Source organism: Salmo salar, chromosome ssa04 (assembly GCF_905237065.1).
Source record: "Salmo salar chromosome ssa04, Ssal_v3.1, whole genome shotgun sequence".
NCBI lineage: Eukaryota > Metazoa > Chordata > Actinopteri > Salmoniformes > Salmonidae > Salmo > Salmo salar.
Window position 1 is genome coordinate 83,685,516 of NC_059445.1, and position 15,746 is coordinate 83,701,261.

At 42.0% G+C, this 15,746-nt stretch overlaps 1 protein-coding gene and 1 pseudogene across 1 annotated transcript; both read left to right on the plus strand.

Moving 5' to 3' along the window:
* Nucleotides 1-1,180: 1,180 nt before the first annotated feature.
* Nucleotides 1,181-12,575, plus strand: LOC106603987 (verrucotoxin subunit beta-like; annotated as a pseudogene).
* Nucleotides 11,693-14,186, plus strand: LOC123742364 (uncharacterized). The gene is made up of 3 exons (XM_045716268.1): nucleotides 11,693-11,700; nucleotides 12,003-12,375; nucleotides 12,478-14,186. Exons 1-3 carry the CDS (start codon nucleotides 11,693-11,695, stop codon nucleotides 13,897-13,899), a joined length of 1,803 nt encoding a protein of 600 aa, XP_045572224.1. The 3' UTR covers nucleotides 13,900-14,186.
* The last annotated feature ends 1,560 nt before the right edge of the window (nucleotides 14,187-15,746 follow it).

Below are 15,746 nucleotides of genomic sequence, written 5' to 3' on the forward strand. Positions count from 1 at the left end.
TGCACCATTCAAACCCTCAACCCTCTTCACAGCTGCTGCTTATGAAATGCTCTGTACAACCCCGACTTTTGGCCACCTCATTCTCTTTCACCCTTGTAAAGTATTCAGAAGATGTGGCTTCATGGTTCCCACCGCAATTGCAACATGTCACATATTCATCATTTTTATAACACATAATATGATCTTTTCCACAACTTGGACATCTCGGCTTCTCCCAAACACTTGCTACTTGACCAAAAGTTTTACAATGATCCCATAGTTAATATACCCTAATTGCACTTGAGTAGGGAGAGACTCCATATCAAAAAAACAAAAGAACAGATAAACTCTTCACTTTTTCTTCAATCACCACACGATTCATCCGACGTGCATCAATCACTCTCTTCAACATCTACTTCCCTCGATACACCAGATATTACCCCCTTGATAGGGTACGCTGTTCCTAAAAGACACACACACACACACAACACTTCAAACTTATCAAAATCGGGTGAGAAGCAACACAAGCCCGCCTCTAGTGATCCGTTCAGCCTTCACTCTACCCAGCACTCTCTCCACCAGTTTGGATATCTCAAATGGATTCCTCAAGATTGGTCATTCGTTTAGCTGCTCCTCATTTACAAACGGTATTCCTACAAGATACGAAGTGACATTCTCTTCTCTGTACTCTACTTTGCTCCTTTTTCCATTCTTTTGGACAATATTCCAATTCTCCTTGATTCTACCGCCATCAGATTCAGAATCCACTTCATCATCTGCTTCCGCCATCTTTTTCACTAATTCACATCCTAGTGACGCTTTCTCTGTTACCAGGCAAACTGAGGTCACCTGTCAGCCTTTTCTCCAAAACAAATGTCAGAAAAATACTTCCCGCTCTCCCTGCCTCCTTGCTCCCGTGTCACTCGCTCACAGTACATATACCGCAAGGCCCCTCCTCCGCCCATTCTCCCATACGCTGTATCAGCTCTGGTTAACAAAGTAGCAAACAAATGGACTTTTCTGCTCTTCCCTCACTCGGATCAGATCATGTCTATACGGAACTGGTTGTCCTCGGGTCAACCAGCTGCACACATCCCATTCGTAATTTGGGTTGACTTTGGATATCCCTATGGGTCTAGTTAGGGACCATCGGTACATTTATTTATTGACAGTCCCTAACTAGTCCCGGAGCTAGGCTATCCAAAGTTAGGTGGTACACCAGCCACCTGAAGCTAATTGGCAAACTCTTCACACCTGCGAACACACACACACACAAATCAAACCACACCCCGAAACTAACTCACAGTTGAATTCAGTCATGGCCGCTAGCAGTTCTTAATGAACCAAATATGAAACGAGGCCAAATCAGGATTGGCAGTCACCGTTTAAATCTATCTGATGACATGTTGCACCTCTTCCTTGCTACCTTTCAGAGCCGAGGAGGATGGATGAGAACAGCAGGCCAATGTAGCACTTAGTACAGCAGCAGCCAGGGGCAAATGGTAGGGAAGAGGAGGATTTAGGTGACCTAGACACAGGCCCAAAACAAGTTAAGCTACCTCAGTATCCCCTTGGCCATTCTGGATGGCAGAACTAAAGAGACCCAGCAGACAAGACACAGAGATAGATGGCAACAGAAGACTAAATGATGGAGGGAAAACCCAGAAGAACATAACAGGCCATAACAGAAGAGGATAGAGACCGTAACAAACAAGAACCTGAGACGGCAACAGACGAGACACAGAGAAAGTGACAGAGGGTGGAGAGAGAACAAAGGTGGGTTGAACACACAGTAGACTATCACTTTAAGCTGCTCTATGGATTCTAATTTGTTTTATTTATTTGCACAAATGAGATGAAATACAGATAGCGAGAAAGTAAAACATGGTTTACAAAGAATTGCAGGGGAGGTGAGAGAGCCTGTGAAATTCCTATTAAAACAATTGTGTACTTTTATACTTACAACCAGGACAGGATTAGAGAGGACAAAAGACGGCAACAGAAGAGGGCAGAACGAGTCACGAGAGACAGCAACAGACAACGCAGAGAAAGTGATGGCGATAGGCAGAGGGGTGAACACACAGTAGACTATCACTTAAAGCTGCTGTATGTATTCTAATTACTGCACTGTGTGTGTGTGTGGGGGGGGGGTGTTTGGATACTGTGGGATTCTTTAATCAGTTTGGCTCATTGAACAAGTCAGTCTGTTTGAAGGTTTTTGGCAATACACTGTAGATCAAAAATGTAATCATATCAAATTGTATTTGTCAGATGCGCTGAACACAACAGGTGCAATACAACCTTACCGTGCAATGCTTACTTACAAGCTTTTAACCAACAATGCAGAGTTTTAAAAAGTAAGACATTTGCTTAATAAACGAAAGGAAAAATATGGTTTTCCAGACTAGACCCACAGTAGCTACTGTAATTGAGTACTGGCAGTACTGGCTGTGGGAAGGTGCAAGTTAACTGAAACATGTAATCGCTCAATGTTGCTTCCAGAGAGACATCAGAGATTGTAACATACTCTGTTTCACGGAAACATGGCTCACTCGGGATATGTTGTCAGAGTCGGTACAGCCAGCCAGTTTCTTCATGCATCGCGCCGACAGAAACAAACATCTCTCTGGTAAGAAGGGCGGGGTGTATGCCTGATAATTAACGACTCATGGTGTAATCATAACAACATACAGGAACTCAAGTCCTTTTGTTCACCTGACCTAGAATTCCTTACAATCAAATGCCAACTGCATTATCTTCCAAGATAATTATTTTCGATTATAGTCACAGCCGTGTATCTCAAGGCCATCAGACTGTTAAAAACCTCTCTGGGCTAGGCGGGACGAATTCGTCCCACCTACGTAACAGCCACTTGCAGCCTGTGGCGCGATTTTCAAAACCTTAAAAATCCTATTACTTCAATTTCTCAAACATATGACTATTTTACAGCTATTTAAAGACAAGACTCTCGTTAATCTAACCACACTGTCCGATTTCAAAAAGGCTTTACAACGAAAGCAAAACATTCGATTATGTCAGCAGAGTACCAAGCCATAAATAATCAGACACCCATTTTTCAAGCCAGCATATAATGTCACCAAAACCCAGAAGACAGCTAAATGCAGCACTCACCTTTGATGATCTTCATCAGATGACACTCCTAGGACATTATGTTATACAATACATGCATGTTTTGTTCAATCAAGTTCATATTTATATCAAAAACCAGCTTTTTACATTAGCATGTGACGTTCAGAACTAGCATACCCCCCGCAAACTTCCGGGGAATTTACTAACAGTTTGCTAAATTACTCACGATAAACGTTCACAAAAAGCATAACAATTATTTTAAGAATTATAGATACATTACTCCTCTATGCACTCGATATGTCCGATTTTAAAATAGCTTTTCGGATGAAGCACATTTTGCAATATTCTAAGTACATAGCCCGGCATCACAGGGCTAGTTATTTAGACACCCACGCAGTTCAGCCTTCACCAAAATCACATTTCCTATAAGAAAAATGTTCTTACCTTTCTTGTTCTTCGTCAGAATGCAGTCCCAGGACTTCTTCTTCAATAACAAATGTAGGTTTGGTCCCAAATAATCCATCATTATATCCAAACAGCAACGTTTTGTTCGTGAGTTCTAGACACTATCAGAATGGTAATCCACGGTCACGAGCATAGCGCATGGCGTGACAAAAAATGTCTAAATATTCCATTACCGTACTTCGAAGCATGTCAACCGCTGTTTAAAACCAATTTTTATGCCATTTATCTCGTAGAAAAGCGATAATATTCCGACCGGGAATCTGCAATAAACTAAACAGCCGAATTAAAATACTCCACGGGGGCTAATCGCGCACGCGCCTCACTCCATTGTCACCTAATGGGACACTTGAATAAGATGATAATCTGTTTCAGCCTGAGGCTGCCTCGTCAACCTTCATGATTTTCCCGCGTCCTGAGAGCCTATTGGAGCCCTGGGAATTGTCACGTTACAGCTAAGATCCTTACTTTTCAATAAACAGATGCAAGACGCACGACTCCTTGTCAGACAGGCCACTTCCTGCATGAAACCTTGTCAGGTTTTTGCCTGCCATAGGAGTTATGTTATACTCACAGACACCATTCAAACAGTTTTAGAAACTTTAGGGTGTTTTCTATCCAAACCTGAACAATAATATGCATATTCTAGCTTCTGAGTTGGTGTAGGAGGCATTTAAAAATGGGCACATATTTTTTCCAAAATTCTCAATACTGCCCCCTAGCCCAAACAGGTTAACCTGTTTAGGATAGGGGGCAATATTTTCACGGCCGGATAAAAAACATACCCGTTTAAACTGGTTATTCCTCCTGCCCAGAAACTAGAATATGCATATAATATAATTGTTTGATTTGGATAGAAAACACCCTAAAGTTTCTAAAACTGTTTGAATGGTGTCTGTGTATAACAGAACTCATATGGCAGGCCAAAATCTGAGAAGATTCTATACAGGAAGTAACCTCTCTGACCATTTCTTGGCCTTCTATAGCCTCTTTATCGAAAACAGAGGATCTCTGCTGTAATGTGACATTTTCTAAGGCTCCCATAAGGCGCCAGAACGGGGAATGATGACTCTGCAGTCCCTGGGCGAAAAACAGTAGGGGTTTTGGAAAGTGGTCGATGTGAGAACAATGACACGGGTGCGCGCGTGCATGTGAAGAGACCATTTTCTTCTTTCAGTCTTTGAACGAAAACAACGTCTCCCGATCGGAATATTATCGCTATTTTACGAGAAAAATCGCATAAAAATAGATTTTAAACAGCGTTTGACATGCTTCGAAGTACGGTAATGGAATATTTAGAAATGTTTTGTCACTATACGTGCTGGCGCTTCACCCTTCGGATAGTGTCTTGAACGCACGAACAAAACGCCGCTATTTGGATATAACTATGGATTATTTGGAACCAAAACAACATTGGGTGTAAAGTAGAAGTCCTGGGAGTGCATTCTGACGAAGAACAGCAAAGGTAATCCAATTTTTCTTATAGTAAATCTGAGTTTGGTGAGTGCCAAACTTGGTGGGTGTCAAAATAGCTATCCTGTGATGGCCGGGCTATCTACTCAGAATATTGCAAAATGTGCTTTCCCCGAAAAGCTATTTTAAAATCGGACACCGCGATTGCATAAAGGAGTTCTGTATCTATAATTCTTAAAATAATTGTTATGTTTTTTGTGAACGTTTATCGTGGGTAATTTAGTTAATTCACCGGAAGTTTTGGGTGGGTATGCTAGTTCTGAACGTCACAAGCTAATGTAAAAAGCTGGTTTTTGATATAAATATGAACTTGATTGAACAAAACATGCATGTATTGTATAACATAATGTCCTAGGAGTGTCATCTGATGAAGATCATCAAAGGTTAGTGCTGCATTTAGCTGTGGTTTTGGTTTTTGTGACATTATATCCTCTTGTCGGTCGCCTAGGATAGGGGGCGCTACAGCGATTTTTGAAAAAAATTCATGCCCATTTTAAACGGCCTCCTACTCAAACTCAGAAGCTAGGATATGCATATATATAATACTTGTGGATAGAAAACACCCTAAAGTTTCTGAAACTGTTTGAATGGTGTCTGTGAGTATAACAGATCTCAAATGGCAGTCAAAACCCCGAGACAGATCGTAACAGGATGTGGAATTCTGAATTGCGGACTCAACTTCATCACTTTGCCTATAAATCACACCGTGAGCAATGGTTCATTGAGCACTTCCTATTGCTTCCACTAGATGTCCCCAGTCTTTACAAAGTGGTTTGAGTCTCCTACTGTGAAAACTGACAGAATGAGACGCTGTGGAAAGTGGTCACATGGAGAGGGCCATCACCATTATGACGCCAGCGCCCCTGGCTACCCTCCCCCTTCGAAACGTTTAGAAAGACAATGCAATCGTCCCCGTTGAATCTTATTGGAGCTCTGGTTGAAAAAGGCCCTAAAGATCTGTTATACAACGTTTGACATGTTTGAACGAACCTAAATAAAAAAAAAAAAAGCATTTTATTGAAAGAGGAGTCCCGCGGCCGACGGAAGTTTTGGAGCAGCCTTCAGAACGCGCTAACAAGAACAAGCTATTGGGACGTAAAGGATTAACTTTTTCGAACCAAAATACATTTGTTGTGGACCTGGGAATCCTGGAAGTGCTTTCTGATGAAGATAATCAAAGGTAAGGGATTATTGACAATAGTATACAAGAGTAGATTTGATATGCGATTGTTCCAAGATGGCGCTGACCTGTAACGGTAGCCTATTTTTCTGAGTATCGCATCCCCTTTTATCGCAAAGTGTGATTACCCAGTAAAGTTATTTTTAAATCTGGCATTACAGGTGCTTTCAAGAGATATTCATCTATAAATCTTAGAATGACAATATTACATTTAAAAAATGTTTTCGAATAGTAATTTAGTAAATTGTAGCGCTGTTTCACCGGATGTATTTGAGGGAAAATAGTTAGTCAACGTCACGCGCCGACGTAAAATGCTGTTTTTATATATAAATATGAACTTTATCGCACAAAAGAATTCATGTATTGTGTAACATGATGTCCTAGGAGTGTCATCTGATGAAGATTGTCAAAGGTTAGTGCTGCATTTAGCTGTTTTTTTGGTTATTTGTGATGCATGTGGTTGGTCGGAAAATGGCTATGTGGCTACTTTTACGATATACTCCTCTAACATAATGTAATGTTTTGCTTTTGCTGTAAAGCCTTTTTGAAATCGGACAACGTGGTTCGATTCAGGAGAGGGGTATCTATAAAACGATATAACATAGTCCTATATTTGAAAAAAAAAAAATCTTAAATGTTGTTATGCTAATGGTGATAGGATTTTTCGCTGGATGTCCCGAGCCCGACGAGGTTTTAAGCTAGCTTGAAAAATGGGTATCTAATTATTTCTGGCTGGGTACTCTCCTGACATAATCTAATGTTTTGCTTTCGTTGTAAAGCCTTTTTGAAATCGGACAATGTGGTTAGATAAAGGAGAGTCTTGTCTTTAAAATGGTGTAAAATAGTCATATGTTTGAAAAATTGAAGTTTTGGGATTTTTGAGGAGTTTGTAATTCGCGTCACGCCCTATCATTGGATATTGGCTAGGCGTTCCGCTAGCGGCACATCTAGATGTAAGAGGTTAAACAGCCATCACTAACATAGAGGTTGCTGCCAACATACAGACTCAAATCTCTGGCCACTTTAATAAATTAACTTAAAGGTAAAGGTATCACTTGTCACTTTAAATAACGCCACTTTAATGTCTACATATCCTACATTACTCATCTCACATGTGTATATATACTGTTTCTACACCATCTACTGCATCTTGCCTATGCCACACAGCCATCACTCATCCATATATTTATATGTACATATTGTTATTCATCCCTTTACGTGTGTGAATAAAGTAGTGATGTGAATTTGATAGATTACTTGTTAGATATTACTGCATTGTTGGAACTAAAAGCACAAGCACTTCGTTACACATGGTTAGCAGATGTTAATGAGAGTGTATGTGATTTGATCAAAATGAACCAAATTCAGCTGTTGAAATTCCTTATTTTTGCCAGGGGAGAATGCATACGGACCCCCCTGCTAGCTTTGGGCTAAGCCTCCAATGTCTTCAAATCCTAAACACCTCATGATGTTAGCGTGGCTTGTAGTTATATAAATTATGTAATCTTCTATTTAGACTATGACGTAAGGTTTTATTTCTCCATTCTTTACAAACAAGAACGTAAACCATGGTTTCCAAATACATTTCAAACTATCTTGTGAATATTATGGACTGTCACTCCTTCTAGAGTGCTGTCTATGAATTTGAGAGGGTTTACCAGCCTCATCTAAAAGCTAAGTTGTATGCCAAAACAAGAGGTGTGGCTGCCATTTTGATGAAGAATGAATCCAGAGTGTAGAGAAACTTTTAGGTGTTTTCACAATTGTAATATGTCTCCTCTATTACTTAAGTCAACTGTTAAGGTGGATTGTTTAAGACTGTATTATGTCCACCAGAAAGACATCAACATACAGTGCGTCTTTGTTTTGTTTCTGCAGTTCGTTTTTTCCAAAGAAATAAGAGCACCAATCGTTAGGGCTCCAGAGTCCTCTTCCTCTTCAGAAAGAACAACAAGACTGGAGAACAAAGATGTGAGTGACTCAAATGTTTGCATAACATACTGTATCAGTGATATTTTACACACGCTGCATTGCCTGGGAAATGAGCAAAAAAAAAACATGATTTTATGTCGACGGCCAAACTTTGTTGCAATTTTCTAATACCGTGGCTGCTGAAGTAACCCCAGTTCTGATATGTTTTCAGAACACTGAGTCATGTCCGACTCGGAGACCATCGAGCTAGCTGCTCTGGGCCGACCCTTCCAGCTGGGGATGCTGTATGACTGTCGTAGAGATGTCCTCATTCCAGGTACAGGAAACAATTCCTCTTTGGTTTGGAGGTAATCAATGTGCATCATCTTAAATTCATTGACAGTGTTTCCACCACTGAGTTGGAGAGAGGGCACACTGTTCTAGCACAGGGAACACCATTGAGGGCTTTCACCATTTTAAAGTAGTTTCTATGGATTAAGCAATAATCAGCAGGAGGGGTCAGCCAATGAATTGCACTCCTCACCAGACATTCCATAACTGCAGATGTCAGTAAATCACCAATCTTGGCTTTATACCTGTTCAGACTATACACACTCCACACAGTAGGTGGTGATATGCACCTTTTCAGTTTATTTACAAACTGCTAATACACTCAGAAGTTGAAGACATTGGGGACATAATTGTGAACATAAGCAACCATTTACATTTAAACAGTTTCTCCAGCTCCAAATGAGTCTCAGCTAATTAAAATTGTTGATTTACTCGCACGTGACAGAATGCTAAATTGTAGCTGGTCCCATCAGATACCATGGCATAAGTTAGCGCTATGCTAACCTCACCAGTTGGCAAGCGATTATATTCTGTCTGATCCCTCCAGAGGACCCAGATTGAATTATGTAATCCTTCCTTAACCCAAAGGAAGTATCTCCCAGTTGACTACTTCAAATGGTGAAAGTCCTGAATGGCGCTGCCCATGCTAAAACAGGCTTTTGGGCAATAAAGTCCTCTATGATGCTGTCACAGAATCGGCCATTGCAGAGAGAGATTAGCTTTCTGGTGCATCTCTATGGTTACCACAGAGTAAGAAAAGCTAGAGGACACACTTGGGACAAAAGAGTGATGTCATGCAGGTTGTTTTTGAAGTGTTCATATTGTAGTAATGCTGTCAATGGCAAAGATTACCCTTTTTTTTCCTTCTGAGAGTGTAATGTGGCACTATTTGTCCCTGTAGGGGAACATTCTAGATAGAGTTCTATCTCGAATCTTTCTGGTTCCAAATAGCAACCTTTATTTGGAACCCAGGTTCTATTTGACCTGAAAGAAGCTTCAGATAGAACCCATTTCCAGACTGGTTCAAATGGGCCTATAGAGCACTCTTTACTTCTGAGGGTGTAGGTTTTCTAACTATGGGTTGACACCTATAATACACTGCTCAAAAAAATAAAGGGAACACTTAAACAACACAATGTAACTCCAAGTCAATCACACTTCTGTGAAATCAAACTGTCCACTTAGGAAGCAACACTGATTGACAATAAATTTCACATGCTGTTGTGCAAATGGAATAGACAACAGGTGGAAATTATAGGCAATTGGCAAGACACCCCCAATAAAGGAGTGGTTCTGCAGGTGGGGACCACAGACCACTTCTCAGTTCCTATGCTTCCTGGTTGATGTTTTGGTCACTTTTGAATGCTGGCGGTGCTTTCACACTAGTGGTAGCATGAGACGGAGTCTACAACCCACACAAGTGGCTCAGGTAGTGCAGCTCATCCAGGATGGCACATCAATGCGAGCTGTGGCAAGAAGGTTTGCTGTGTCTGTCAGTGTAGTGTCCAGAGCATGGAGGCGCTACCAGGAGACAGGCCAGTACATCAGGAGACGTGGAGGAGGCCGTAGGAGGGCAACAACCCAGCAGCAGGACCGCTACCTCCGCCTTTGTGCAAGGAGGAGCAGGAGGAGCACTGCCAGAGCCCTGCAAAATGACCTCCAGCAGGCCACAAATGTGCATGTGTCTGCTCAAACGGTCAGAAACAGACTCCATGAGGGTGGTATGAGGGCCCGACGTCCACAGTTGGGGGTTGTGCTTACAGCCCAACACCGTGCAGGACGTTTGGCATTTGCCAGAGAACACCAAGATTGGCAAATTCGCCACTGGCGCCCTGTGCTCTTTATCGTTGATAAATTGGATTTCCATTGATTATTTTTGTGCGATTTTGTTGTCAGCACATTTAACTATGTAAAGAAAAAAGTATTTCATAAGATTATTTCATTCATTCAGATCTAGGATGTGTTATTTTAGTGTTCCCTTTATTTTTTTGAGCAGTATATTTACTTTGAGGTAAAAAATGTACCTTTTAATTAGTTATTTGAATTAAACCATGATAATATATAGAAATATTTACACATGTACACGTTGGAGTATAATTTTCACAATAACGTTCTTTGGTCATTCTCTTTAAACTGCAGGTATCACTCTCTGGGATTCTGAGATGCTGCAGAAACGCATCAATGTCCGTCCACAACCAAACACTGACTTCAAAATCATTGCTTCAGACTCAAGTGAAGCCAAGTCAGAAGCTTTGAATGTGTCTGCATCTCTTGAGGCCAGTTTCCTTGGTGGCTTAGTCAATGTGAAGGGTTCTGCTGAATTCCTACATGTCAAAAAGACCTCAAAGCATCAGTCTAGGGTTTCTCTGCAGTACCGTGCCACCACTCGCTTCGAGCAGTTGACCATGGACCACCTGGGGACAGGAAATGTGAAATACTCTGTCTTCCAAGAGGGCTCTGCAACCCATGTGGTGACTGGCCTGCTCTATGGAGCGCAGGCCTTCTTCGTTTTTGACCAAGAGGTTTCCTCAGGAGAAAACCACCAGGACATCCAGGGAACCCTGCAGGCCACAATAAAAAAGATCCCTCAAATGTCAATAGAAGGGCAGGGAAATTTGAAGATGAGTGAGGAAGAGAAGAAAAAGGCCAATAAATTCAACTGCACTTTCCATGGTGATTTTGCACTAGAAAACAACACTGTCACATTTGAAGATGCCATGAAGGTGTATGCTGGCCTGCCAAGTCGACTAGGGGAGAACTGAGAACATGCTGTGCCCATGACCGTCTGGCTCTATCCTCTCAAGAACCTGGACTCTGCAGCTACCCAGCTAGTCAGGCAGATCAGTGTTAGCCTGGTGCGTCGCGCACAGCGAATCATGGACGGACTGGACAATACTGATGTACAATGCCAGGACATGATGAAGGAAGACATGGCTATCAAGTTCCCTGAAATCAAAGCCAAGCTCAACAAGTTCAGGGACTTGTGCTTAGAGTACAAGCTGGTGTTCCAGAAAGGTTTCTGCAAGGTTCTTCCCAACATAAGAGGAGGAGGAATGGAGGAGGAAGAGCTGATAAAAATTATCAACAGCAAAGAACGTTCTCCATTCCAGAATGACCTCATGATCACGTACCTGGATGACAGAGAGAGAGAGATGAATGTTGTCAGCTCTTACCTTGACATAATGAAAGAGGTACAAGTTGTGTACTGAAGCAGTGAATTGGATGGATTAGTGCTTGATAAACCGAATGATTATGTAGTGTGTTTTGCATTATCGTATTTGAAGGTGAAAGAAGAGTATGTGGTAGTCTTGGAGAACTACTTGCTGGAAGAATCGAAAAGTGATTTTTCACTGATACCTTACTACTCCAAAGCAGCCGGGAAGACTGCAGTAGAAAAGTGGTTTCGCTCGGGGGAGGTAACGACCCTAACTAGGCAAACCATAAATCTGTTCCTAGGCTTCAAAGAGTCAAACAAAGGCATAGAAAATCTTGCATTCCGCACTGCGTCAATTCCAAACAAACGCCTCACTGCGTCCTCCATCCATGTCTATGAAAGAGGGACACTTTTGAGTCCACAGTTTGAGCTGCCATCAAAGCCAGGTGTTCCCACCATCAAGAGTCTGGAGCATGACTGTGTCCACTTGCAAGTCAAACCTCCCAACCTTGGTGTTACCTCTGTGGAGTCGTACCAGGTTGTGTACCAGGCTGAGCAGGCTGACTCTGAGTGGACAGAGGTGAAATCGGATGCTACAACTAACCAGGTCACCATCAGTCGTTTGGACCCCTACAAAAAGTATCGCTTTAGCTGCAAGGCAGTGTGTAGACCTGGTGTGAGCCTCTCCAGTGACTGGACAGAATACTTCAGGACCCGCCCATGTAGCCCCCCTGGACCACCCACAGAGAGGAGGATAGAGTCAGGAAGTATCAGAGTGAACTGCGACATTCCTACCATAGCGGGAGATGATGTTGAAGTCATTGGTTATGTGGTTGAATACAGAAAGAGTGTAAAGGCTATAGACAATCAGATGTAGCACGCCATCAAAAGCACCACTAGAGAGAGTAGACTGGAAGGACTTGAGGCTGACACTGCATACAGCATCAGAGTCTCTGCTAACTGTGGCAAAGCAGGGAATAGTCTACCCAGTCCTGAGACTGTGCTGACTACCCTTAGAGTCTCTGATCCCCAACCGAAGACGAGCAAATCAACAGCAGCAAAAAGTGAGGAATTCCTCAAAAAATCCCAGAAGGTGGAAACCAGCAACCCCTCAATCCACTGGCTGAATCTGGAAAAGAAGTTGGTTGTAAAGGAAAGTTTTGACCAGTACACATTTGGGAGGAAAGTTGAGCAAGGGAATAACAAGGTGATATTGCTTCCGGGGGCCACAGGTGCAGGAAAAACATCCCTGATCAATGCCATGATAAACTACATTCTTGGGGTAAAGTGGGAAGACTGTTACCGCTTTAAGCTCATCCATGAAGTGACCAACAAGTCACAGGCTGAGAGCCAGACTGTGGTTGTGACATCATACGAGCTCTACAACCAGCCAGGCTTTCAGATTCCTTATTCTCTGACTATCATTGACACATCAGGGTTCGGAGACACCAGAGGAATGGCTCAAGATAAATTGCTCACCCAGATGTTGAAGGATTTCTTGCGTAATCCTTTAGGGATTGATCACATTGATGCAGTCTGCTTTGTAGTACAGGCATCACTTGTTCGTCTCAGTCCTTCCCAGAGATGCATCTTTGATTCCATCCTGTCCATCTTTGGAAAGGATGTTGCTGAAAACATCCTGATGCTTGTGACATTTGTTGATGGGAAGCACATACCGGTGCTAGAAGCCATCAAAGCTGCAAATCTGCCCTGTAAGAAAAACAAGAAGGGGCTACCAACCCATTTCAAATTCAACAGTTCAATTATGTTCATAAAGGAGACGGAGAGCAGCTCTGAAGAGGATGATACTGATGATGATCATAAGGCCCAGTGTCCAGAGCAATGGAGGTCAACTTTCAAGGAGTTGAAGAAATTTTTCCAAGCACTGGAAAGCATTGAGAGTAAAGATCTGACCCTGACAAAGAAAGTGCTGGAAGAACGTGAGCTTCTGGAGAAGACCATGACACGCCTGACCCCTCAGATCACAGCAGGTCTGTCAAAGCTAAGTGAGATCAAAAGCTTCAAACAGTGTCTGGAGAACGAGGATGAGAACATGAAACAGAACCACCATTTTGAGACTGAGGTAAATGTGCTGTCGGTGAAGAGAAGCAAATTATCCCAAGACTTTGCAACAAACTGCAAGATATGCAATTTCACATGTCACACCTGCTGTTTCTTCCCAAATGAGGATGAAATCAAAAGTTGTGCCGTGATGGATGATGATGGCAACTGTACCGTATGTCCAGGAAAATGCTCTTCCACTGACCACGACAAGGGAAAAAGTCTTGTTGACGTATGAAACAAAGACTGAGAAAAGGACTATTCAAGAACTGAAGGACAACTCCATGAAGGCGTGTGGCAAGTCTATGGAAACCAAGGAGATGCTGGATAAGCTTGAGGATGAGTTTCATATGATTGAGGAATTTGATCAAGCAGTCTTCTGACTGTCTCAAGAGACTTAATGATGTTGCCCTGAAGCCAAGCTCTCTCTCCACTATGGAGTACATTGAGATACTCATTCGCACAGAGGAGGACGAACGCAAGCCAGGCTTTGAGGATCGGATCGTAGAGTTGAAGAAAATGAAGGGAGAGCCTGAGATTCTGGATAAGATTGCAAAAGAAGAAGATTTACTCCCAAATGAGCGAAAATTCATGAAGGATAAAAAGGATAGACCGCAGGAGGTTCCAACATAAGTCAGGGATGTTGTCCTGCTAACATTATCTGGAAACAAAATTGGGTCTCCATTTGAACATTAAGCTTCCCGATATTGTAGGAACATTTGCGTTTGTTGGGAAGATCCAACTGAGATGTGGGGTTAATTGGATTTGTAAATAAAACTCTTAGTCTTGTGTAAAGCCGTATGTTAATTTGTCCACCTCAAAGTAACTGAACAAAAATTAGGGCCTAATTTAGATCTAGATTAAATCAGAACTGCATAGCAAATCATTGGTTTTGTTTAGGCAATGTCAGAGGTGCAGGGCCGGCCCTCCCATTAGGCAAGATTAGGCGGCACTTGATTTTGGGGTGCCATTTTGACAATTGGCTGCTGCCCTCCAGCGCCCCTGATCGGCTACTACACCGCCAGCGGCACCCCAGCCACCAGCTCATAGCGTTGCTGCAGTTCCCGCCCCACCCCATTCCCGCTTCTCCCGAAGTGCATTCCCACTATCCTTGGTAGCTATGTTGACGTGTGTGTGTTTTATGTGGGAATATCCAATTGTGAAACAATAATAAAAATTAATCTGCCAATTCAATTATTGCTTGGTTTTGTATTTTGTGAGTGACAAAGACGATTAGCGATTAAGGCAGTAGCCTAACCTAGCCTGTTAACCTTAGCTAGCTACTACTAGTGGATTTAATTTTAGCTAAAAGTAATCTATAGAGATTTGAAACAATTTGCTACCATGTCTAAGAGACGACAACTACCAGGAAGCCTGTGTGGAGAATTACAAAAATAAATAAATAATAAATAAATATCTTATATAAGTGTTATTGTAATTGTAACAATTATGTAGTCGTGCCATGTATGATAACAGGTGGCATATTATTAATAAGAAACTCGGTTTCCTACTACAGGTAGTTGGCTGCATAGTGATAGCAACATTGTAACTCTCCGATGCAGGGGTTAAAGTGAAATTCCCTTCTGCCTGTTAAGGGACTTCCTATATGTGCCCGCGTGCACCAAACATTTTTATGGGCATAATCATAGAATTACATGTACAATTGGAGCCTATACGTTTGCGTTTACTGAGTAGAGTAAAGCCAACTGAGATGTGGGGTTCACTGGATTTGTATTAAAACTCTTAGCCTTGTCTAAAGCCTTATGTTAATCTGTCCACCCCAAGGTAATTTAACAAAAATTAGGGCCTAGATTAAATCAGAACTCTATAGAAAATCATTGTTTTTGTTCAGGCAATGTCAGAGGTGTAACTGCATCAAATCTCTGAGTGGCTGTTCTTGTGGTCATTGTCACAAAACCACACCCATCCTACCGGTGTTAGAAGTTCAGAAGGAGAAAGTGTAGGCTATATAGAAATAATGACACATTGAAAATGATTAAATGAAACAATAAGGATTGATCTCATCCTAATGGATGTGTACTGTATATTACAACACACATTACTATGTTCAACCTTGTCAAACGG